This window comes from Osmia bicornis, unplaced genomic scaffold (genome assembly GCF_907164935.1).
Source record: "Osmia bicornis bicornis unplaced genomic scaffold, iOsmBic2.1, whole genome shotgun sequence".
NCBI lineage: Eukaryota > Metazoa > Arthropoda > Insecta > Hymenoptera > Megachilidae > Osmia > Osmia bicornis.
Window position 1 is genome coordinate 2,608,766 of NW_025791458.1, and position 25,987 is coordinate 2,634,752.

Here is a 25,987-nt window from a genome sequence, read left to right on the forward strand (position 1 = left end):
ACAGATTTGGACTGTTCTAGAAGATCTTGCGGAAAACATATAAGCAAGCGTTGCCGGCTAGATTTAGTCAGTCGGTTTATAAGCTAAGTCAAATGAAATAAACGTAATAGTCCAGATAAAGAAAGTATGGCTTCAACCAGTGACACGACTGTGAAGAATCGAAAATATCGCAAATATGATGAAGTTTGGTTTTACGTCAACAGAAATTAATGGTGAAGAGAGACCACAATGTGTATTGTGTATGAAAGTTTTGGCAGCGGAGTGTATGCTTCCAAGTAAATTGAAGCGTCATTTAGAATCTAATCACCACAGCATGGTTGGCAAACCTCGGGATTTTTTTGCCAGGAAGTTAAAAGAACTGAAACAACACAAAAATACATTTTTTAAGACTGCATCAATAGCAAACAACGCTTTGCTAGCATCTTACAAGGTGGCTTACAGAATCGCGAAATGTAAGAAACCTCATACCATCGCAGAAGAACTTATTCTACCGGCTGCTGTAGACATGGTGACCATCATGGTTGGTGAGTCTGCTGGGAAAATGCTTTTAAAAGTGCCTTTGTCCAATAACACAATTAGTCGAAGAATACAATATATGGTGGAGGATATCAACTATCAATTAATTGAAAAAATTAAAGGAGTGGAATTTGGATTGCAGCTAGATGAGGCTACGGATAATAATAAGGATGCTCATTTGATATGCTATGTACGGTTTATAGATGGTAATAATATTACAGAAGACCTTCTGTTTTGTAAAAGTATCACTGCAGGAGCGAAGGCTCAGGACCTGTTCGAGATTTTTGATACATTCATATCTGAAAATAATTTGAATTGGTCTAAGTGCGTTGGTGTCTGTACTGATGGAGCTCGCTCCATGTCTGGCTGCTATGGAGGATTACAGGCACTTATTCGAAGCAAATCACCAAATGCACTGTGGACCTATTGCATTATTCATAGAGAAGCGCTTGCGTCAAAGCATCCGAGTCCTGCACTGAATCAGGTGTTAGAATGTATGGTGAATGTTGTAAATTTTATAAAATCTCATGCATTGAAAGCAAGGTTTTTTAACAAACTGTGTGAGGATATGGGAGCCGAACACTCGTCTTTGTTGTACTATAGCAGTGCACGATGGCTCTCTCGTGGTAATGTTTTATCACGTACCTTTGAATTACGGCAAGAAATTTTTATTTTCCTTAAAGAGAAAGGATACAAAGATGCAAAACATTTTGCCGATGCCGATTTTTTAATAAAACTGGCATTTTTATGCGACATTTTTGAAAAGCTGAATTCCCTTAATCTTTCTCTGCAGGGAAAAAACATGCACCCTTTGAAGTCAACGGACAAAATATCAGCTTTCATAAAAAAACTCAAACTATGGAGAAGAAAATTGAATGAAGATGCAGGCAAAGATTGTTTTTTAATATTGCAGCAATTTTTGACGTCAAATGAACTTGATCTTTCTCAAGATATAAAAACCATGTTTGGAGCGCACTTATCACAGTGTAAAGAGATATATATACAGGGTGTCCCAGAACTGGGGTAGGAACGGAAGAGGAATGATTGGTGAGGTCATTCTAAACAACTTTTTCCTTTGCCAAAATGTTGGTTAAGGCTTCGTTTTCGAGTTATTAACGAAAAACACTGGCCAATCAGAGCGCGTCGTTAGCGCGGGCCGAACCACGAGAGTGTTGGGTATGTTCCGCGCGGTCGTGATCAAGTGCCTCGGCACTACGTCGGTATGATGAGATTCGTTGAGTAGAAGTTGCATCGGATAATGAATAAAAAAAAGAAAAGAATAATTGTATCGAATTATTGATTACTCATGAACAACGAACAAAGTGATGAATTGTTGTTCATGTAGAATGAATAAATCGAATTGATTCAACACGTTTATTAGTGTACGATAGGAATTAAAAAAAAAATACTTTGTAATCATTTTTGAAAAAATATGGAAATACAAATATACGATTTGGAAATAAAAAACGTTTCCACATAATAAAAAAAGGATTGAAATAGAATAACTAATAAACGTGTTAAATTGGAAAACATTCAAAATTAATGTAAATAAAATTTACCCATTCGTCCGTAAATGACCCAGTTGCAATGAAAACGGTTTGCTATCACTGGGTCATTGTGCCGACCCTAACCACTCCAGGAGAGAACACGTTACGGTGAACAGCTGATCTCCGGGTGGGTTCACTGAACTCACTCAACTGCACGATCGCTATCACTGTTTAGACAATTTCTTTTTTCACTTCTAAATATTCTCATTCAATTGATACCGACGTTAGTGGTACTTCTCCGTACGATCAAATAATTTTTGGCCCCGAAAGGGGCCGATTTGTCACAGGTGAGTTATAACAAATATGGCTCCAAGTGCCCCCCTTCCGCTGTAATACACTGTACGGGTGGCCCCTGTCACGTTATTTAACATTTAATATTTAATATTCCGCACTACTTCATAACGTTTTGACGACGTTAATGGTGTTCCTTGCCAACTTCAAATGGGAGTGCTACTGTTTGTTGGAGCGACTGCGAGGTCTTTTCCGCTCTTTGTCCTTTTCTATGTTTGCCAATATTGTGACGCACGTGGCCATAAACCGGTTTCGATAACTGAGAGTAATCGAGAACCTAGATAAAGACAAAGAGCGAAAAAGGGAGGTCCGAGAATTAAAGGGATTGAAAAAAATCATATCGATAAGACAATATTAACTTTTTTGTTTTTTATTTCTTCTAAATGAAACTTTTTCCCATGTAATTGTGAAGTTCTTCTGATTAAAATAAGACCAAACACGATATAATTTGCATGATATTTACTCATTTACTTAAGATATCATGCAAATAAATAAATAAGTAGTTATAATTCAAATTATGTTGTGTTTGGTCTTTTTTTAATCAGGAGAACCTTACAAGTACAGTAGTAAAAGTTTCATTTAAAAAAAAATGAAAAATTTTCATTTTTGGAGTACTATTGTCTCACCGATATTGAAGCTCATATCATGTTACGCACTCGTTCGTTGGCTTTGCAAGTATTTGAAATCAGAGTGATTGAAAAAAGGTATCGTTTTACAGCACATCGTGTACGTAAGAATGCTAGCTTCTTTTTCCAAATATTCTAAATTTGTTAAATTCTAGGAATATCCCTTCCCGCGTTAAAACTGTTCCCACCTCGAAAATGCTAAAGCTCTCAGTCCCATTCCAAGTCAGACAGTTGAAGTGATAATAAGTAAAATGGCAAGATCTAGTGCAGAGTACTACAACATGTTTGTTGTATTTGCAAAAGCTGATTGCAACGCGGAGGCTGCAGCAAGAATCTATCGGGAACGTTATGGCGGGGAAAACACCCCCAATGCCAAAAAGCTTCCGAATGCTGGCGAATCGTGCATATTGCACCGGCTCATTAATGCCGCAGCGGCATGATGTGGGTCGCACCACGGAACGCGTCGTTAATGAGACCGATGCAATATTGCACGAGTTCGAAAAAGACCGCACTACCAGCATCAGTGAGGTAAGCTTGAGGTAAGCTTCAATCTGAAAGAAATCATAATTATAAAATGAAAGTATAATAATTTCTTTTATGAAAACATAATTTTTCTTTTAATTATGTAATTTCTATGTTTTATTTTAGTGTCAGCCAGAGCACGGTACATAGGACACTCAAGGACCACGCGTTTCACCCGTATAAATATGTGCGGGTGCAACATTTGAATCCCCAGGATTACAACCAGCGAGTTCAATATTCCCGGTGGTTGTTGGGGGAAATCGCGCGGAACCCATCGTTCTGCAAGCGCGTCTTGTGGACTGATAAAGCCCTCTTCACCAGGGAGGGGTGCTTCCATGCCCACAATTCGCACGTGTGGGACGATGAGAATCCGTTTGCGATTAGAACACGAGCAGGACGAGTGCACTGGTCAATTAACATATGGGCCGGAATTTGCGGCCCATAGATTGGACGGCTCATCGTACAGAGTGTTTTTAAAAGATGTCCTTCCGAATCTCTTGGAGGAAATTCCTTCAGATATTCGGCCGGGCATCTTCTATCAACATGATGGTGCACCTGCACACTTCGCCGCAAATGTTCGCGCTCATTTGTGTCAAGCCTTCCAGGACAGGTGGATTGGCCGCGGAGGTCCTGTTGCGTGGCCCCCAAGATCACCGGATCTGAATCCGCTGGATTTTTTTTTCTGGGGATACTTAAAGGTACGTATGCTGTTACAGCTTTTAATTTACTTTAAAAATATTTTTTGATACGTACGTACACGTATTCACCATTTCGTATTTTTATTTACTATTTCAGAACCACGTGTACAGGGAGTTCATCTCCTCCCCCGCGGAAGTAGTGGCGCGCATACACGCCGCTGCTGTCTGTATAACCCCAGCGATGCTGCAACGAGTGCGGCGAAACATAAAAAAAAGGGCAGAAGCTTGTGTTGCAGCGGAAGGGGGGCTCGTGGAGCCATATTTTTAATAGAAGCTCAACTGTGACAAATCGGCCCCTTTCGGGGCCACCAAAAAATTGGAAAACATAGAAACAACTACCGCAAATGTCGGTAATATTTATTTATTTGACACAATCGGCCCCTATCGGGGCCAAAAATTATTTGTACGTAAGGAGAAGTACCACTAACGTCGGTATCAATTGAATGAGAATATTTAGAAGTGAAAAAAGAAATTGTCTAAACAGTGATAGCGATCGTGCAGTTGAGTGAGTTCAGTGAACCCACCCGGAGATCAGCTGTTCACCGTAACGTGTTCTCTCCTGGAGTGGTTAGGGTCGGCACAATGACCCAGTGATAGCAAACCGTTTTCATTGCAACTGGGTCATTTACGGACGAATGGGTAAATTTTATTTACATTAATTTTGAATGTTTTCCAATTTAACACGTTTATTAGTTATTCTATTTCAATCCTTTTTTTATTATGTGGAAACGTTTTTTATTTCCAAATCGTATATTTGTATTTCCATATTTTTTCAAAAATGATTACAAAGTATTTTTTTTTTAATTCCTATCGTACACTAATAAACGTGTTGAATCAATTCGATTTATTCATTCTACATGAACAACGATTCATCACTTTATTCATTGTTCATGAGTAATCAATAATTCGATACAATTATTCTTTTCTTTTTTTTATTCATATTCGATGCAACTTCTACTCAACGAATCTCATCATACCGACGTAGTGCCGAGGCACTTGATCACGACCGCGCGGAACATACCCAACACTCTCGTGGTTCGGCCCGCGCTAACGACGCGCTCTGATTGGCCAGTGTTTTTCGTTAATAACTCGAAAACGAAGCCTTAACCAACATTTTGGCAAAGGAAAAAGTTGTTTAGAATGACCTCACCAATCATTCCTCTTCCGTTCCTACCCCAGTTCTGGGACACCCTGTATACATCAGCAGACTCGGTAGGATCTCCACGCCAAGTAGTTCAGGCCGAAGGCTGGTCCGGCGACGACAGCGAGTCACTACCGAGTATATTATCCCGAAGCAGAGCGTTTTGAGCGTTATGCAAAAAATAATTTGCTGTTACAGAAAAAGTACGCAACTGAACTTCATTCTAATAACACAATCTGCTTCGGCTTGTCTTTCTCTTTCTTTTGAGCCCAATAACACCTCAATCGGTGCATTTATTTATGAGATATTAGTTATATTGTATCGATAAATTTCGATCAGTTTCATTTCATGAACACCTATGTCTTGCCTACGTCAGCGTGGATTACACATTTTTGCTGCTAGAGGCGCTGTTAGCGCTGTGGGTTACGTTACGCACATGCGCCGTTACTAATGTTCGCGTTTGTTCAACATCATGGCGAACGATACTCTAACACGTTAAGATCGTATTGCGACGGCGCGCGGCAACAGCCGCGTCATGGCGGAGCGTACAAAATTCAAAACGGTAGTATGTACATCGATCGCCTATGCATCTACATAATGTAAAACTTAATTTACACCACAAATTATCACAAGATTATTTCAAACAATATCCAACTCTGATCATCCCTTATGAAAACAATAAACAGTCCGTCTATTTACTTTCCACGCGTATCATAACCCAAGATCATCTTACTATTACACATGAAAAATACTTTCTGTAACCACGACCTTTTTTCATTGCTGAGAAATGACATATACAGTGTAAAAATATTTTTTAACAAAAAGAAATCCGACTTCGAAATGCACTAAAAAGTTTAAAATAATTACTATTTCATTTATACCAGTATTCCACAGCTATTAATATGCGACGACAGCCGCGGATCGGCGTCGCGCATCGCAGGCCCCACCGCGGCGGCATCCCCACTCCCGTGCGATTAGACTATAAGTAGGACCGATCGGTGCGATGATCGATGAGTTGCCTCGGGCAGTGATGCCAGAACCGTGGGACGTGGGACAAATTTTTACCCTCTCCACGACGTCCCATGACGTCCCAGTGACTCCCCTACCGCCGCTGTTTCATCTAACACAAGCGCGTTGTCCCACGTGTCCGTGTGAGCTCTGCGGGTTTAGCAGAGTTCGGCTGCTCTCGTCATTTCTACGTTATCGGCTCGATGCTGAAACCGCTAAAGCACGTGGCAGCAGCATCGACGAATCGACAAAATAATATAATTTCGTCCATGGCAATATGGCTGAATTAAGAAACCAGGAGAATCAGTTCGAATCCCGATTTTACGGTTTCAGTTCTGATTCTTAATGCATTAACGGTTTTTTAATATATAAAAATACATTTTTAATACATTAACATTGTGACGTACATGAACTTGGGAAGCAGTTAAAAAAAGGAGTTGAACTGCATGTTTCTTTGATATTTTTTTTAATATTTCAGTTTTATATATACACATATGTATGGACGTACATGTAATAAAAGAACGTGATATAGAAGTTATTTGTACAATTAGATATTACCGTTATTCTAACTATTGCAATACGTAAATGCGAAGAAAAACGAGGAAAATTGGTTAGGTTAAATTGTAAGGATATAAAGAAATTTCAATCTTTTACGGTTTGTTAGTTTTATTTTTTATTCGTTACAACTATTATCATTTTATTCTGTGAATGGTCATTAAAATGAAAGACAGAAAAGTAAAGTTTAATTTTTTAGTTAATTTGTACTGCATATTTCATCAGGTTTCCGGCAACTGTTGAAGCTGGTCCACGCTTATACGATGCTGAATATTTTACCTTTCTATAATATATTTAGGAAACAAATAAAAATATAGTTTAGTAATTGTTATAATACAGTATCAACTGTTATCCTTATTAAAAACTTATCTTATTTTGCGTAATTATTCTGCATTTTCGCTTCCTTGCTTTGTAATGACTGATTTCTCTTTTAAGTGAAACTTCCACTAGCGTATTGATGAATTTTTTCGATTAAAACAAGATGAAACATGTTATAATTTTTATTTACTTATTTATATCTAAATAAGTAAAACTAATGCAAATTATATGGTGTTTGGTTTTATTTTATTTAGAAGAACCTTACAATTACATTGGTAAAAGTTTCATTTAGAAAAAATGAAAAATAAAAAAGTTATTGTTCAGTAAATATTGTCTCACTCAAATGTTTTTTCTCGGGCCCTTTAATTCTCGGACCTCTTTCTCTTTCGCTATTTGTCCTTTTCTACGCTCGCCAGCATTCAAGAACTCGCTCGAGCTATATCGGTTTGTCAGCTTCACATTTTCATTACCTATTCATGGAATATTTGGGCATAACGCAAAATGAAGACAGTACAGTATAACACATTCTACGCTGAAAGAATATACGAAGTTATCTGTCTAAAAAAATGTTGAGATATCTCAACAGATTTTTCTCGAACTGCTTTTCTTAAGTAATCAGCATTTTACCAGTCTCCTGTAATAAAATCATGTGTATTACTTTCTAGCAGAATAACTTAACATTTCGCATAATACAAATTATTAGATCGTGCAAGTAAAACAGTAACCAAATTTCAACCACATGGGTTATGCCGATATCCGACAGATGAGCGAGGTTAAGCCTACGTTGACTGCGGTTCACAGAAAGATGGGTGAACGCCCGCTTTGCTGTGGTTTCTTTTATGTTAGCAAAGCAAGCCAAAGAGAAAAAATTAAATTAAGTGTGGATGGATTATTAAATCTTCGAGGAAGATTGAAGTATGTTGGAGTGTGAGAAATGTGATTGAAATTTGGTCGCTAAGAAATCGAACTTAAAATAATACTTCCAGATTTACAAAGAGAAGAGTTGGTAGACAAAATTAAATTAAATATAATGTACACTCAGTCCCATCGAAGTTGTCGCAGTGAAGTTGGCGCGCTAACGCCGCCGCGGCGTGAATGCCTTAGCGCGCCAACTTCACTGCGACAACTTTGATGGGACTGAGTGTACACTGAGTTGCAATGAACTTGTCGCAGTGAAGTTGGCTCCAGATTTACTGACACATTCACGCCGCGTCGGTGAGACGATGGGCGAGATCGACTCACCGACGCGGCGTGAATGTGTCAGTAAATCTGGAGCCAACTTCACTGCGACAAGTTCATTGCAACTCAGTGTACACTATCCTTGAAACAGAAAAAAAATCTATCAGTTCTGGAGGTGCGATTTTTTATACAACAAAATTTTATTTTTTTTTTCCTATACATTTATGAATGAATGTATGTGCATATGTGATACGTACAGAAGTTATATTTTCATTTAAATGTTACTTCAACTATTACAATACTTAAAGGCGAGTATAATGCGTAGGAAAATTGGTTAGGTTAGGGTTAGGTTAGTTGATAAATAAATCTATGATCTTTTCAGGTTTGTTTCTTTTATATATTTTTTATTTTTGAAAGATTAATTACAATTAATATTTAGTATATATATATATATATCTTGTGGTTGTTGACATCCGTTGGAGCTGACCCACGCACGGACGATGTATCAAGGTCTTCTTCCGTCCTATGCATAACAGAAAAAAATAGAATTTAAAGCTTAATGATACATGTTGAAAATATATATATTGCTATAAACTTATCTTTTTTTTGTGTTGTTCCAATGCATCTTCCTTTCCTCCCTTCTTGGTTGAATCTTCTGTTGTGCCCGAACTCATACAGCTGATCCACGCACGGACGATGTATCACAATTTAAATCTTGGATGTAATGATACATGTTAAAAATATATATATTGCTACAAACTTATCTTTTTTAACCGACTTCGAAAAGGAGGAGGTTACTCAATTCGATCAGTATATATTTTTATTTTGTGTGTGTTCACCGAGTACTCCGAGATGGATGGACCAATCGGAACGAAACCCTTTGCATCTTGTAGGGTATGTCTTCCGATTGGTCCCTTAAAAAGAAATTTTTTCATTATTTCATTGTTATTGCAAAATACAGGAAGTTTTTAATCTCAAGATTGGACAATTTCAATGACCTTTTAAGATGCTGTCGGAGGCATGATTCTGAACAACTTTTTCCTTATGCATAATTAACGGAAAGCTTTACTTTCCGAGATATTCGTGAAAAACTATTGTTACTACTACATTGAATTCTATGTATGCCTACGTGTCTCTACCCGTGTATGAGTCAGCATGTAGTCGCTGATTCTCTACTGTTTCTATTGTATACATGCATATGTATACTCTGTAAAGCATGTACCGATTGCGATGAAACCTTTCACATCTAATAGGAGATATTTTCGCGATATCTCACTTGCAAATATTTATGCAATTTGTTATTGTTAATAACTATTGTTATAACAAAAACCCAAAATTTAAAATACCCGAATATACGATGCTGCCAATGAACAGAAAAGGCACACTGAGAAAATGTGTTAATCTTCGACGAAGATTGAAGTATGGTGGAAAATGCGACTGAAATTTGGTCGCTAAGAAATCGGACTAAATACTTCCACATTTGTGAACAGTAGAATATCTCCGAATATATAAATCGTCGTGAGGAAGACGATTACGTATTTCATTACTGACGGGAATGTGGAACCTTAAGCAATTTTCGCGCAAGTTAATAATTTCACTTTCTACTTGACTTCCAAGTGCAGTTCACACTCGGTTCCAAGCTCTACTTCATTTGGTGGAAGTTGGTTAGATTGGGAGGAGAAATAAATCTGCGTAACTAAATCTAAATGTTTAATTATAGCAGGTTTCAAAAACCAGCACAAGAAAAATTGAAGCAGCCTCGCTGATGCAGGCTGCAATTCCGGGATCATAGTTTGTCTGCTCTGGAAACAGGCATTGAAGCTATTTAAAACATTTAACGTTTGCTCCAGAAAATGAAAGTACCCTTTAAAAATAGGGTGATTGAATAATAATAAATAATTTTCCGCGACATAAGATTTTTCGGGCAATACCTGTTCTGTACAGAATGTAATTAAATCGTCCCAAAATTCCAAGAATCGCTGAACGCGCTGGTAAATCGCCGGTTTCCCGAACGCATAAAACATTATTGATGATTTGTGTACATTTTGTGCGGCCTACTCTCATGTTGTCTAATACCCCTGGCTATTTTCCTGCACAAGAGCAAGAAAGTCTGACGCGATGGATAATGGTACATTATGTTCCGCGATCTTCACTTTGTCCTGAAGGGATAACGGAGGAACCTCACTTTGCTTCACTTCCTCTCATTTCCGTTATCTTTTAATAATCATATAGGTTTATATGTAATTAGTGGAGTCCGACGTTTCGACCTCATAAACGGAAAAGGCACACTAAGAAAATGTGTTCATCTTCGACGAAGATTGAAGTACGGTGGGAAACGCGATTGGAATTTGGTCGCTAAGAAATCGGACTAAATACATACTCTCAGATTTGCAAACAGAAGAATATCTCCGAACAGAGCATTATCGCAACTAATCGTCATATTTTGTAGTGGAATTTGCATTTTCAGCAATTGATTTTCAACAAATTTCACTATCTTTTCCGGTGAACATTTAATATGTTGAATGTTGTGAAGAATACATTTGGTTTCCCGGGCGCATAAAACATTATTTACAATTCTAGTACATCTTAATGCGACCTACTTTCATTCTCCCTAATACCCGCGACTGTTCAATTGTGCCCATAATTATGAAAGTGGTCTAAGTCAAAATTTGAAAAAAAATGAATTTATCACTTATTTCACACGACATGATTTTAAACTAAATTTATTCAATGTAATTTTTACGATATCGTCAAAAATGAACCTTTAGATAGTAGTTGTAATTACAACGTTATACGGAATTCATTTAGTGTTAATTTTGAAAATGGTCTAATTGTAAGTCAATTCAAGCTTTAAAAACAACATTTTCCCATGAAATTCACACAAAATTTCATGTCTATAATAAATTTCCATTAATCAAGACTAATAAAATTATAAATTAAAATGTCGCATAATGTAAAAATATTTTTTAATTTATTCAAATGCGATTCATTAAATATCTCGAAACAAGAAATATATGACTTAGACCACTTTCATAATTATGGGCACAATTATCAGTCATTTACTTCATTTCATGCTGTTCATTGAAGAAAACCAATCCGAAAAACAAATGTATATTGGAACGAATATGTGTGACGCTGGGAAAAAACTGCTCGAGCCGAGTCCTCGAATCTAACCGCTGAACGCAGAAAAGGACAAACAGCGAAAAAGAAAGATGTCCGAGAATTAAAGGGACCGATAAAAACAGAAGGGGGACAAGTTTAATTCCAGAATTATTATTTCTTTTCACTTTTACTAAATGAAACTACTAGTGTAAATTCACTTTGCAGAAATGAAAGAGTAGTCATTGCAAAGTAATAAGCAAACACTTTAATAAATTTCAATAAGACCTTGAAAAATAGTTTCAACGAAGAAGAATGATAAAAAATGGGAGTAGAACTGAAGTAACAAAAAAAGGACTAATGTTATTTTATGTAAAGAAATTAAAATATATTATCATTTATAACCACAATTTGATTTCTGTTCCAAACTCCATCATTAGACTGTACTGTGCGACGAGGAAACATCGTACAACGAAGAAACTCGCAGAAAGAGCCGACAAAAGCGATCTCGAACGCTTTGTTTAAAACGTCCATTCGACAACGGTTTGGCTACGTATCGTCACGGATATTCTAACCGTCGAATGGAATGTTGTTGATTTAGACGACTTTGTCCATGTGTTGTTATGTTTCTGAATATAGTCTATTATATTACCATCATCGTACCGCGACTGTGTATATTTCTTCATTACTAATCGGGATTAACCGTTGGATACAAAATTGAACAGAAATAATTTCGAGAACCTTCGTGTATATAACATAGAACATGGTACTAGCGGCATAAAAAAAAAGGTGTAATGCGAGACAGTTTATAATTCTTATATGTTGTACCTAATATTAAAATGTGTACCTTTCTGCTTTTTTTTGTCGCGATCGGGCGTTGCCGACATTCTAACAGCCAACGCTATGTAATTGGAATTTAAAAAATTTGATGGCGCTACATTTTTAATCAGACAAAAAGACAATTGTTTAACAATTTACGTAATTTCTGATAAAATATTATTTTAATGTACGAAATGTAAATACATATTTTCTGCTTCTTAATGTTTACTGGAATTGGATAAAATTGTTGAATGAACATTCCACGAAGTTTCTCATAATAGTTAATAATGTAAAATAGAATGATTGGTACGTTACTCATAGTTGCGCAATTTCCGTTGCGGAAGTTCGTTGCACCAGCGGTTGCTTTTCCGATGGAGAGGAGAACCTGTTGTTTCCTTGTCGCAAAAGCAAGTTGGATCCTTTCTTCTTCGATATGTTGTTTCCTTCAAATCGCAATCGTGAAATTAGAAAATGTTTCTTTCGACTTCGTTCTTGACCTTGTAATATAAACTGACTTATGTTTCATAAATGTCCACAGTGAACCGTTTTATTCAAAATTATAGCTAGTATTATTACATTTTACGAATCGGTGTGTTATAAATTAGAATACTTTTGGCGAAACGTGGAAATTCGATAGATTTCTTAGCTGTCACGTCAGTTTATATTACAGTATAAAAAACAAAATAGTGATACATTTTAGATAATAATAATGCCGAGATAATAATGTAATAATAAAATGTGGTTTACTTATCTTCTTTGCTGACGATGAATGTTGAATCTTCCCTTATAATCTGCGTCTGGACGTCGCGTCGCGTGATGTTCCTTCACCGATGTTGCTTCCGTCAGTCGTTCGAAACAGAAGAGATCGAGAAATTCCCGTCGCGGTCTTATATAGTCGTCGACGGCGGGCCAACGTTGCCATTTACGCAAAATGCGTATTATAGGCGAATCCTTCGCACGACGCGCGAATTACAAAGCAATTAATTGCTTCTGACGCATTATAATATTCAAAAATATAAAAAGTGGTGACAAAATACACACGTAGCAGATGTTTTATTTAATGAAGAAAGGCACAGAAAAGTTCTTTAATTTATATAAATATATTCTTTTCCCCTCTCTCGTGATCACGAAGGTTTCGCATACACGAAAATGATCGCCAAACTTATATTTATCAGCGTGCACCCCGAGCTGAATTTTACCGATAACTGAGCAGCAATCTTACGCTTTAATGCAACTTTCCAGATATGTATATAGAATACTGGAACATATTCGACACTTGTCGTTTAGTTGCCTAAACGTATCGTGTATACATATATGTATCTTCTTTGCATAATATATTTCTGTTCAGACTTAAGAAAACTATAGTAAATTTGAAAATTATTAAACCTGAAAACTGAAACCAAAAAATTGTAAAACATTGGAAATACAGGAATGGCTGTTTTGAAACCAATAAAATTGAAACCTACAGAACGAAGTGAGAGAACAGATATAACAGGAGGAAGTGAGAGAGCCGCTGCACATCCAGCAGCGGCGCGGCGGGGCCCCGCGCTTCAAAAAGATGCCGGGAAAAGCGGCACCTCACAAAGATCAGTCGAAAATTACTGAAACTATAGCATATCAACAGTAACTTTTTTTTGCTCGCGGCATCTTTTGGAAACGAATCTATCTCATTTTCACGTCTTAAGGTCAAATAATACATCGCCTAGGCGAGTTGGAGCCGATTCGTTTGTATGTATTTTCGTCGCCTCTACGAATACAGAGAATAGTTGAAAATAGGATGTAATACACTATTGGCTCGTATTCGACACGTTAATGTAGGAACCTTTATATGAGAAACACGTTAAATTATACATCTTTATACTTTTAATTATTCTCTGAAACGAATACACACATATACATATATATTTATACGGATTTGAAACAATTACAAAATATACCTGTCCCACATTTTCCAGCATTCAGCATATCTGCAAAGTTCCAAACAAATCTGAGAGAGATCAGGGACCGTTTAGAATTCTGCGCGGGGGGGTGTATACCAATAGTGGTTGCGCGATCATCGTTGCCAACGTGATCGGTTTAAGATGACGGGTGGGAGAATAACAATGGTCGTTAAAGAACTGCAATTCGCGGGAAATGTCTTAGAAAGCGAGCGAAAGCGAGCAAAGACATTACGAAGCTGCCATTTTGCATCCAAGTTATTAAACACTTTCCGTCCGTTTGTTACGAGTTTTCGTGTTATATAGTGCGTTTGTGTGGCGTAAAATCGTTTAATATATATATATCTATTGTATAGTGAATATAAAACAGGTGTAATTGTATCAACAATGGATTGCAGACCCGCCAAAAAATGTAAGAAGCGATTTCAGCATCACTGGTTAGACAGTGATGATTCTTTGAAGGTATGGTTGGAACCAGTTGCTTCAGATGAATCTAAATTTTTCTGTAAGGCTTGCAACAAAATCTTCGAGTGCGGCCTTTCAGAAATAAGAAAGCATTCATCGAGACAGGTGCATGTAACTAATATGGAGCAAATGCTCCATAATAGTAATATCTCAAGTAGTGTGGATAGGATAGATTTAAGTGTAGGAAATTCTCCATCAGAGGAATTAGGATGTGACATAGTGAAGGAAAGTGAGGTTTGTTCGTCGTCCCTTCAGGACAAAGTCAAGATCGCGGAAATTAAGTATGCCGCATTCTTCGCGGAACATAATGTTGCATTATCCATCGCGTCAGATTTTCTTGCTCTTATGCAAGATATAGGAAAAGAGCCAGGGGTGTTAGAGAGAATGCGAGTAGGTCGTACAAAATGTACACAGATTATAAATAATGTTTTATGCGTTGGGGGAAACCGAACGCATTGTAGATAGCATTCGTAACGCGAAATTTTCGATACACGAGGACGAAACGTCGGACTCGACTAATGATAAATGGCTTACATTAGCAGTAAGGTATGTGGAGCCATGTAGTTTCTCAGTGCGCACCGAATTATTGCAATTAATTCATCTGGACGCCAGCGATTGCTCTGCGGAAAAGATTTTCAAATCCTTCGAAAATCAGATGCTGAAGATGCAAATTCCGCTGCAAAATATCGCGGCCCTTAGTTGCGATAATGCCTCTGTTATGACGGGGAGGAATTCTTCTTTTAAAACGAAATTGCTGGAGAAAAACAGTAATGTAATGACCCTCCCTTGTGTTTGCCATTCGGTAGCGTTGGCAACGAGTGCTGCTTGCGCTACACTTCCAGAAGAATGTTTTAAATTGCTTCGGGGTGTGATTTCTTTTATAAACAGCAGCCCTAAACGAGCTGCAATTTTCCGGCAGTTTCAGGAAAGCTATCAGCACTGTCCGCTGAAAGTGCTGAAACTGTCGGACACGCGCTGGTTGGCGATGCACTAGTGCGTTGAGCGATTTTTAGAAATTTGGGAGGATTTGATTCGATTCTTCAGGGAACAAGTATTTTCGGAAAAAACGAATGTCGCGGAAAATTATTTATTATTATTGAATAACCCCCTTATTAAAGGGTATTTCTATTTTCTAGAATATACATTAAATATTTTAAATATCTATAATGCCTCTTTCCAGGGTAGAGAAACTATGATACCCGAATTGCAGCCTGCATCAGCGAGGCTGCTTCAATTTTTCTTGTGCAGGTTTTTGAAACCTGCTCTAATGAAACATTTAGATTTAGTTAGGCAGATGGATTTCTCCTGCCAATCTAACCAACTTCCACTAAATGAAGTGAAACTTGGAAGTGAGTGTGAACTGCACTTGGAGGAGGCATTGCAGAACGGTGTTACAGAAAATGATATTAGAAACTTCCGCGAAAATTGCTTACGGTTCTACGTTACCGTAAGTAATGAAATACGCAATCGTCTTCCTCACGACGATGTATTTTTACGGGATGTAACTGTTTTTTCATATGCCAACGTTTTCGGGAGTAGGGATAGGAAGCAAAGTTTGGTTAAGGTAATTGCGGTCGCGCGTAGGTTAGGCCACTTCGACATTGCAGGTTTAGGAAGGGAATGGGATTCATTATATTTTGCATCAAGTCGCGAGGATAGGAAACACTGGTTTCAGTCTTCTTTCGACGAGATGTGGATCGATATAGCGAAAAAGGGTATCGTTCCACAGCTTACCTCGTTATTAAACGTAGTTAGGTGCCTTCCGCATTCTAATGCAGAATCGGAAAGGATATTTTCCATGTTACCTGATGTTAAGAATAGGAAAAGAAATAAGGTAGGGAGCGATTTATTAAATTCGATTTGTGTAGTGCGCACAGCGCTAAAAGCTAGGAAGGAGTGCAGTCGCACTATGTTCGTTGACGCTAGGCATTTGCAATTAATGGTAGGTTCGAATTTGTACACTCCGCGTAGTGATAGTAATAATTTGAAACACCTCACTTTGCGTACTGACGATTTAGAGTAGGATGTCATAGGTTTTTTTGTAGTATTGGCGGGTCAGTTTTGAAATTGTATACAATTACAAATGTATTTTTTTCGTCGCGTATGGTGAATGTCCCTATTCCGAATCACGTCCCGATTTCTGCTCAGTGCGCATATCTTTATTTAATATGAAGAGTGAAATAAGAAATTAGTTTTACAAAAATTATTACAAATTAGTTCAGTATTCCCGTACAAAATGCTACAATCCGCTGTTCAATAGATGGCAGCATTTTAATAGAAATAAATTTAATAAGTGCCTCCGCCATAACGATACCGGACTTGAACGATTTGGTTACGATCGCGAGTAACACGTGGACATCCGATTTTTGTTAAAAAAACGTGTTTAATTGTTCATATTTTTTGCCAAAATTTGGCAGAAACGTGCAGTATAAAACTTGAAGTGCAGAGTGTTATTTTTTTTCAAGTTTTACTTTCTATTTGCAGAAAAAATAGGTGAGTAGTAATACAGTCACTCACATAACCAATAAGTTCCTATTTCTAATCGGATAATTTCAATGAGATGACCCTCGAATATAAATATATAACTGTCATTAAAAAATTAATACTTTCTTTGGACGAATTTAATTATTATATTTAAGGTTAAATTTATTTATTTTATCGTTTCTTAGTTGATAAATATGTCCCGAACAAATAAAAAAACTACATTTACAAAGAAAAAAGAAAAAACGAAGACAATGAAGAGGGAAAAACGTAAAAATAAATACTTATGATTTACCGAAAACGATTTAATAAATGCATTACAAGCTGTAAAGAATGGAATGCCCATAAGAGTTGCGAGTAAGCAGTTCAAAGTGCCTTACTCTACAGTCAGAGCTAAACACAAGGGCATATATGTTATTGGAAAGAGAAGTGGCCCTCCAACAATTTTAAGTAAAGCGGAAGAAAGTATGCTTGTGGATTGGATCCTTTCAATTGCTAACAAAGGTTTTCCTTTTACTAAAGATGTCTTGTTGGATAGTGTACAACTGTTAATAAAAAAAATGAATAGACAGAATCCATTCACTAATGGAAGGCCAGGCAGGCATTGGTTTGAAGCCTTTATGAAACGCCACCCCCAGCTTTCATTAAGAACACCCCAGAATTTATGTGAAAGACGTGGTCAGGTGTCTGAGGGAAAAATACGGGAGTGGTTTAAACAAATTGAAGATTATCTTAAATCAAACAATCTGCTTGATATTGACTCATCTAGGATTTTTAATTGTGATGAATCAGCTTTTTTTTTAAACCCAAAAGGCAATAAAGTTATCACAAATAAAAAATCTAAAGGGATTTATAATTTAGTTGGTGCAAATGATAAGGAGTGTATAACAACATTGATTACAGGTGACAAATAAAATAGTATCTTTAGTTTAAAAATATATAACTGTTTCTAGTAAATTTAGTAACCCTATTAAACTTATAGGTAATGCAGCAGGTGAGCTATTACCACCAATGATTATGTTTTCATACCAAAGGCTACCATCAAGCATCATTGATAAAGTGCCTCCAGATTGGAGTGTAGGAAAATCTGACAATGGCTGGATGACTGGAGAGTCATTTTATGAATACATGACCAATGTATTCTACCCATGGTGCATTAAAAAAGAAATTAAATTTCCTATAATCATGTACCTAGATGGACACTCATCACATGCTACAATGGCACTAAGTGACTTTTGTGTAGAACATGAAATAGAAATTATTTCATTATATCCTAATTCCACCCACATTACCCAACCAATGGATGTTGCGTTATTCCGTCCATTGAAGGAAGCCTGGAAAAAAGCCGTCACAGACTGGAGAATGCAAAATGGTGGCAAAGCTGTAGAAAAACAAAACTTTGCACCTGTTCTACAAACTGCTTTGCATTCTCTTAATGTTAAAAATATTCTAACACAGGGCTTTATTGCTTGTGGACTTGCACCGCTTTCTGCAGATGCTGTCAACTATGAAAAATTATTGAATCACGATCAACTCTTGCAGCAGAAAAATCTTACAAATATGAACAGTTCCACAAGCTCCCACAATAACTATGAATGCACTTTAACATTTATAGAAGATTACATAGATGATAAAACAGTGCAACTTTTTAAAGTAGCTGAAGGCAGAGATGGAAAATGGTATGGAGAAGAAAAATATGAAGTACTATTTTCAATCTGGCTGGAATGCAGAAAACTTATGTTAAATAAGAGTGCGGGAATGATAGAGAAGAGAAGCATTGAAACGTCTTCGGTACTAACTGTTTAAGATTTCTATTATAATTTCTGAATTAGTTTAATTTTTTATTCTGATTTATTTCAATTATTTATTTTTATTTATTTAGTAATTTATTTAAATAATTGAAAACACATGATTATATATAATTTTATGATGAAAGTAATATTGATAAATGACTACATTACAACAAGTAGATTTCTAAAAACTTTTGTTTGATTGTTTTCTCTTATAGGCAGATACAATTGCTAATCATGAAATAGTTAATATTGAATTTATTAACGATAAACAGGCAGGTAGTAGCAAGTGTGATGGAAACATCATAGATAATAATTTAGAACACGTAGATTTAAGTTCTATTAGTGAGGATATATTAGAAAATAATTTAGACATAAGCAAATATGAAATAGTTTCATATGACTCAACTAAGATTTACACATCCACACAAATTACACAATTAAACCAAATAAAATCTAAAAATAATTCAGATATAGCAGAGCAGCCAGACATTTTATCACACGACGTGATAGTTGATTATAATAGTGAAGTAACCGATGAAATTGCATGTCCAAATAAACATGGTAAGTATTTAAAATAAATATTTTTGAAGAAAAAATAAGTAAAACAATTATTTATAAATAAATCGTTAACTAATTACAGATAATAATAATACATCTATTCCTACACTTTTTCAAGAAGTGCTGTTCTGGCCAGAAGAAAATTTGTCTCGTAAAAGGAAAATAAACAAAGAAAAGATTCCAGCGGTTGCAACCTCCGATAAATGGAGGGAATATCAAAAACGAAAGATTGAAATAAAAAAAGAAAAAGAGCAACAAAAAGAAGAAAGAAAGCGATTAAAATTAGAGAACATAAAAATAAAAAAAGAACAAGATGAAGAGAGAGCTAAATTAAAAAGGCTTCAAAATGAAGAAAAAGCTAGAATAAAGAAAGAGAAAGAAGAAGAAAAGGCTAGAATGAAGAAAGAGAAAGAAGAAGAAAAAGCTAAACAAAAAGAAGTGAAAGAAGTTGCTCTAAAAAGGAGCAAGAAAAAATAAAAAACATACATTACTATAAATATTTAGTATTAATATATTTTGTACCTTGTATCATAAATAAAAGGCATTTTTATATTTTAAGTGATGTTATAATTATAAACATTTCAATTGCAATATAAATCGCATATTTGACCAGAAACTGAGACTGGATATTTGAGCACAAACTGGGACACGCTCGTGAGCAGAAATGCGAGCATTTCCATTTTCGCTGAGCAGAAATAGGGACATTCTGTATTTCATATTAAATTAACTATTATTAAGTTAAAATAATATTAAAAATACTTTTCATTAAATTTAATGTTAAAGGGAGATATCAACTTAATATCTAATAAGTTTGTTCTTAATTATTGCATAAACAAATAATAAAGAATCTATTTTCGCGACAGCAGAACTCTTACATGGTTAGAAATAGGGACATTCACCTTATAGTTTTTCCACGTATATTTCCGCCGCGTGTATTTTCGTCGCGTTTACGTTTCCGCGTATATCGAACATTTTCCATTTCAGGCTTAATTTCACATTTTCATCGATGGACTATTTTTCAGAAAAAAAAAACGGATAAGTATATAACAATATCTTTATTTCATCTTAAACTATTACCACTCGGATTTTAATCTTATTTGTATGATTATTTCTTTTTACAGGTGGACCACCTGCAACTCGTACTGTTACGTTCATTGGTTAATAAAACTGCCATCTTATGACAGTCACCCAGTTCAACAGGCCTGTACCTTGTTTTGGTCGCAATCGGGTAATTGTTTAGGTGGTATTGACAATTAAGGTTTGTTATTTTTTACATTCTAAAGCATAATGCTCTAATACATAGAAACGGTTTCGCTCCATGGTTAGGCACGTGATTACAAATCCGAAGATCCTCTGTTTCATATGCCGGCTCCCCTCGAATTTTTTGTTGGTAGGTGCTTTAACACGTCGAGCGCGGCGTCGGTCCCTGGGGACCGACAGTGAACTTTCCGTTTAGCCGGCGTCGGTGTTAGGGGGTCGTCTGGTGTGCTTGGTTCTTGGATAAAGTTCCGAAAGACGCAACCCTCCGATTGCGGGGAAAGCGTATAGCCGGGTAAGATAGGTAAAATGGTCCTTGAAGCTAATTAAAAGAAAATAATGTACACCAATTTTCAACCCTTTATCTGAGCCAGGGGGGCAGTGGGGGGGGGGGGGCAGAAGCGACGCCAGAGCGTGTCCCATTTCTCCTATTTAATAACATCCGAAAATTCTGAAAACATTCTGATACACTACAATCACGGTAGCGCATATTAGGGAATTTTTTCCGATTTTTTCTTGTGGTGCAACATAGTTGAAAGAATCAAAAACGAATTATTTCGCATGAAAAAGTAACTTCTACTTTGAATTCTTATTTCCTGTTTTTTCAGAATATGTATTAAATACTTTTCAATGGATTCACATTCATATTGTAAATAGGAATATGGAAATAAAGGAAATTAAAATTCAAAGTAGAAGTTACTTTTTCATGCGAAATAATTGGTTCTGGATTTTTTTAACTACGTTGCACCACAACAGAAAATCTGAAAAAAATTCAAGAATAATACCTATACTAATATGTTATTACCACAGTAATATACAAGTAGTGCTTTTATATTTTCAATAACAAATCGCGTTTCTTCAGATTGTTTGTTCGGTTTTTTATTTTTTACAACTACGATTTATAATGAAAAAATCTGAAAACATTCCCTAATATGCGCTACCGTGTTTGTAGCGTATCAGAATTTTTCTAGAATTTTCGGATGTTATTAAATAGGAGAAATGGGGCGTCTGACGTCTTTTGCTCCCCCCCCCCTACTGCCCCCCTGGTTAAGATAAAGGATTGAAAATTGGTGTACAGTATTTTCTTTTGATATGTTATCGAATGACGCATTCTGAATTTAATTTGGTTCAAGGGCCATTTTGCCTACCTAACCCGGCTATACCCTTTAAACCAACGTTTATCCTTATAATTCCTTAAAAGGTTTTTTGGCGACGAGGCCTCGAAAAATGTCGAAAAATATTGATATCACAGAAAAAAGTTTGAAACAAAAAATGAAGCTCTGAACAAGCTCTACAAAAAATATTAATCAATCTAATATTAATAAATATTAATATTAATAAAAATATTAATAAACCTAACCTAACCTAAATACATGAATAATAATTGTACGTATATAACCTTTTTTGTAGAGCTTTTTAAGAGCTTCATTTTTGGTTTCAAACTTTTTTATCTGAAATTAATATTTTCCGAGATATGCAGTACAAACTGTGGAAACTTTCAGGAGATGTAGAAGGCAAACGAGGCCTTGTCGCCAAAAATCTTTTTAGGAACTTTCTTTTATAATCAAGCATAAACTGGTTCAAATTTCACCGCAATCGGAGGGTTGTGCTTTTCAGAACTGCACCCTTATACGGGAATTTTTCAACTATAATGAAAATTTAAAATTTTATCCAGTTTGGTCAATGAAAAAATTACAATTTCAGAAAATCGCGACGTTTGATCTAAGAACGTGACTAGTTCTGTTCTGGAATCTAATAATTGTGGCATTAAAATTGTTCTCCTGTTGTTTTCCTCGGTCCCTTTAATTCTCGGACCTCTTTCTTTTTCGCTGTTTGTCCTTTTCTGTGTTCAACGGTAACATTCAAGGACACAGCTCGAGCAGTTTCTTGCCAGCGTAACACATATTCGTTTCAATCCGCATTTGTTTCCGGATTGCTTTCTTTAGCGAACAGCGTGAAATGAAATAAATGACTAACAATTAGTAGTATATACAGTAGGTATAAAAAGGCTACGTACACCGTTTCAAACAGAATACGTTATTTAAAATTGGACGGAAAGACTGCAGGTTTCTCGAAAAGCTATACAAATCAATCTATTAAAAACAGAACTAGTAACGTTCTGAGGTTCGATGAAAAGTCGTGATTTTCAGAAATTTTAATTACTTGTAATTTCTAAGAGTATTGATCGATCTCGATGAAATTTTCAGTATACACATAACTTATTTGAATCTATACAAGACATATTTTAAATTTTCATTATAGGCTCACATAAAAAAGTTGGGAATAGCTCCCACACCCGATTTCCTTAACCTTGACATGTTATCAAGGACACCCTCCTGAGTAACATTCAATAGGTTTAAGTCGGCGATTATTGTTTATTCAAAAGTTATTAACAAAGAAAGATCGATATATGCGCCGCAATTTTCCCAGAAATCTGAACATTTCTATGGATATAATGTTTGTTTCGATGATTTGTTTCGTGAAGACACTTTTCGTGCACCCCCGCCCCAAAAATACCCTAACCTAACCTAACTTTCAATCATTTCAATTATGAAATAGAAAACCGGATTGAAAGTTAGGTAAAGTTAGGGTATTTTTGAGGTGAGGGTGCAGGAAACAAATTGAATGTTACTCAGGAGGGTGTCCTTGATAATATACATATATGTATATCAAGGTGAAGAAAATCGGGTGTGGGAACTATTCGGAAGTTCAGTCTAACCGACACACCGGACGACCCTCTTAAAACTCCGTTTATCCGGATCAGTTGAATTGTTCTAATACAAGTAGGTCTCGATTAGTGGGAGTAATAAATCCCGATCAAAATTTTGAAATATACCTTTAATACGTATATTATTCAATTATAATAGCATAAACATCGCACTATGTGAACTAGCATTAACCCTTTCGCGACGGCGAATGTACCATTGCACGCACTGTTCGTGCAAAACCTACAATATTTATTAACACAATCTGTGCCGTATATAGTTGGCGTCAACCGCTGTAATGCACCAAGTGACTGCCGTATATAGACGGTACCCGTCGCGAAACGGTTAATCGAGACTTACCTGTATTAGAAACCCATCACTTTATATTAGCTTTAGAATTAAACGGAAATATATCCGTTTTTAATGTTCTATTATATGGAACATTATCATAGCAATGTTGCGTGTCACTACAGCCGGGAACTATGTATTGCTGTTATGGAAACATGTGTTGGGAAACGTAGAATGAGCCACAGCCAAAATTGTACACCGTAATTGTCTTCTTACTGTGCTTGATAATTAAATTGTATGAACGTGATGGCTTTGTAATACACGTTATTATATAAATTAAGATCAATCAAACACTTCTTGTAGATGTACAATTTTGGTAGTGAGAACATTTTGTATATGTCATTATATATACATTCAATTTGTATTCAACATTTGCTAAAATTTGACTTTTTTCACATGCAAGCAATAAAAATACAGTAAAAGCGGGATAAATACAAGAGAGATTGGGACCTAAAGAATGTATTATATTCAGCCGAGGCGAGGTGTCGATTCTATATTTACATGCGGCTCCAGCTGACGATGAGCGTGAAAATAGAAAGGGACAGATAGTGGAGGATAGAAATAGGTCGAAGGAAACAAAGAACGGGACCGAAACGTATCGGTGTGACTAATACCAATTCAACGATGAACCTTTTTTATTTTTTACTTTTTCTTAATGAAAATGTTACTAACGTATTTGTGAGATTTTTCTGATTAAAATGAGACCAAACACGATATACTTTGAATTATATTTACTTGTTGATACTGATGAAAAAGCTGGATAGATGCAAGAGAGATTGGAACTGAAACATTACATATCACCAGCCTAGGTATCGATTCTATGTGCTGCATTGATCTTTTATATTATTCCCTTATTATTACTTTATTAGGAACAACGTGTTTCTGTACTTCCTATAAATATAATTATGCCCATAATTATGAAAGTGGTTTAAGTCAACAAATCGCAACATGAAAGTAGCATTGACATGGCTGAAAATTGTCCAGTCATCGAATAATAATATTGAAACGATAGACCACAAATTTTTGGTATCGGGTCATTCCTTTCTACCGAATGACTGTGATTTTGGTTTCATAGAGATGAAAATAAAAAAAGCAAATTACTTATACAATCCTGAACATTACTATGAATTGATCGAAAATTGTAGACAAAGAAATACATTTCCGATCAAACGAATGTCGCAGCCGGATTTAATTTCAACGAAATCACTTGAAAAATCAATAACAAGGAGAGTAAAAAATACCGTGGGCGAATCTGTCTCTTGCCTAAAAATTGAATGGATGAGATTCTTGAAAAATGAACGTTATAAAATGTTTTATAAGACTTCTTTAGATGATTCTGAATTCCAAGTTTTGGATCTTTCACGTAAAAGAGGAAGACCAAAAATATACGAAAATATTCAATTACTTCCATTATACAACACCACTAGACCAGTAACGGAAGAAAAACATAAAGATCTTATGTGTTGACTACCATACATCCCTCCAGTTTTTCAGGAACATTTGAAAAATCTGAAAAACTCGAAATTATGATAAAAATGGATTACTTTTTAAAAATGATTAATAAATGTTTATGAATTATTTCGTTAAAGTTGTTGTTTCAAATAAAAATCACAATTTTTTATTACTTTAAGTCAATTATAGGACATTCAGTTAATTTTGAAAATGGTCTAAGTCAATTCAAGCTTTAAAAACAACATTTTCCCATGAAATTCACACAAAATTTCATATCTATAATAAATTTCCATTAATCAAGACTAATAAAATTATAAATTAAAATGTCGCATAATGTAAAAATATTTTTTAATTTATTCAAATGCGATTCATTAAATATCTCGAAACAAGAAATATATGACTTAGACCACTTTCATAATTATGGGCACAATTCAAAGTATATCGTATTTCGTTTCATTTTAATCAGAAAAAATGTGTTAGGAACAGTTTCATTAAGAAACAGTAAAAAATAAAAAAGTTTCATCGTTCAATTAATATTAGTCACACCGATATTCGAATTATATTACACCGATTCCTTGTCAAGCGTCGAGCTTCGCCAAAGCAGATCCCTCCACGTGGAGGGGATAGTCACCTTGCATTTATTTAGCTTTTACTGTACACACGGAATATTGT

General features: G+C 35.7%; 1 protein-coding gene and 1 long non-coding RNA gene across 2 annotated transcripts; one reads left to right on the plus strand and one right to left on the minus strand.

Annotated features, from left to right (window-relative positions):
• Positions 1–175: 175 nt before the first annotated feature.
• On the plus strand, positions 176–3,652 carry LOC114882371 (SCAN domain-containing protein 3-like). Its single transcript, XM_046290002.1, has 3 exons — positions 176–1,024; positions 3,284–3,508; positions 3,629–3,652. The coding sequence occupies exons 1-3, from the start codon at positions 176–178 to the stop codon at positions 3,650–3,652; spliced, it is 1,098 nt and encodes a 365-aa protein (XP_046145958.1).
• Positions 3,653–8,788: 5,136 nt separating this feature from the next.
• LOC123989279 lies at positions 8,789–13,328 on the minus strand. The gene is made up of 2 exons (XR_006830501.1): positions 12,635–13,328; positions 8,789–8,924 (listed from the first exon to the last, which is right to left on the minus strand). It is a non-coding gene; the product is annotated as an uncharacterized LOC123989279 (long non-coding RNA).
• Positions 13,329–25,987: the final 12,659 nt, after the last annotated feature.

Excerpts from the sequence above, each read along its gene's own strand:
- LOC114882371 (XM_046290002.1), top strand. The coding sequence starts at position 176 with ATGATGAAGTTTGGTTTTACGTCAACAGAAATTAATGGTGAAGAGAGA. Across the intron at positions 1,025-3,283 it reads TAGAATGTATGGTGAATGTT|CTGATTGCAACGCGGAGGCT; the intron begins GTAAATTTTATA and ends TATTTGCAAAAG. Across the intron at positions 3,509-3,628 it reads GCACTACCAGCATCAGTGAG|TGTCAGCCAGAGCACGGTAC; the intron begins GTAAGCTTGAGG and ends GTTTTATTTTAG.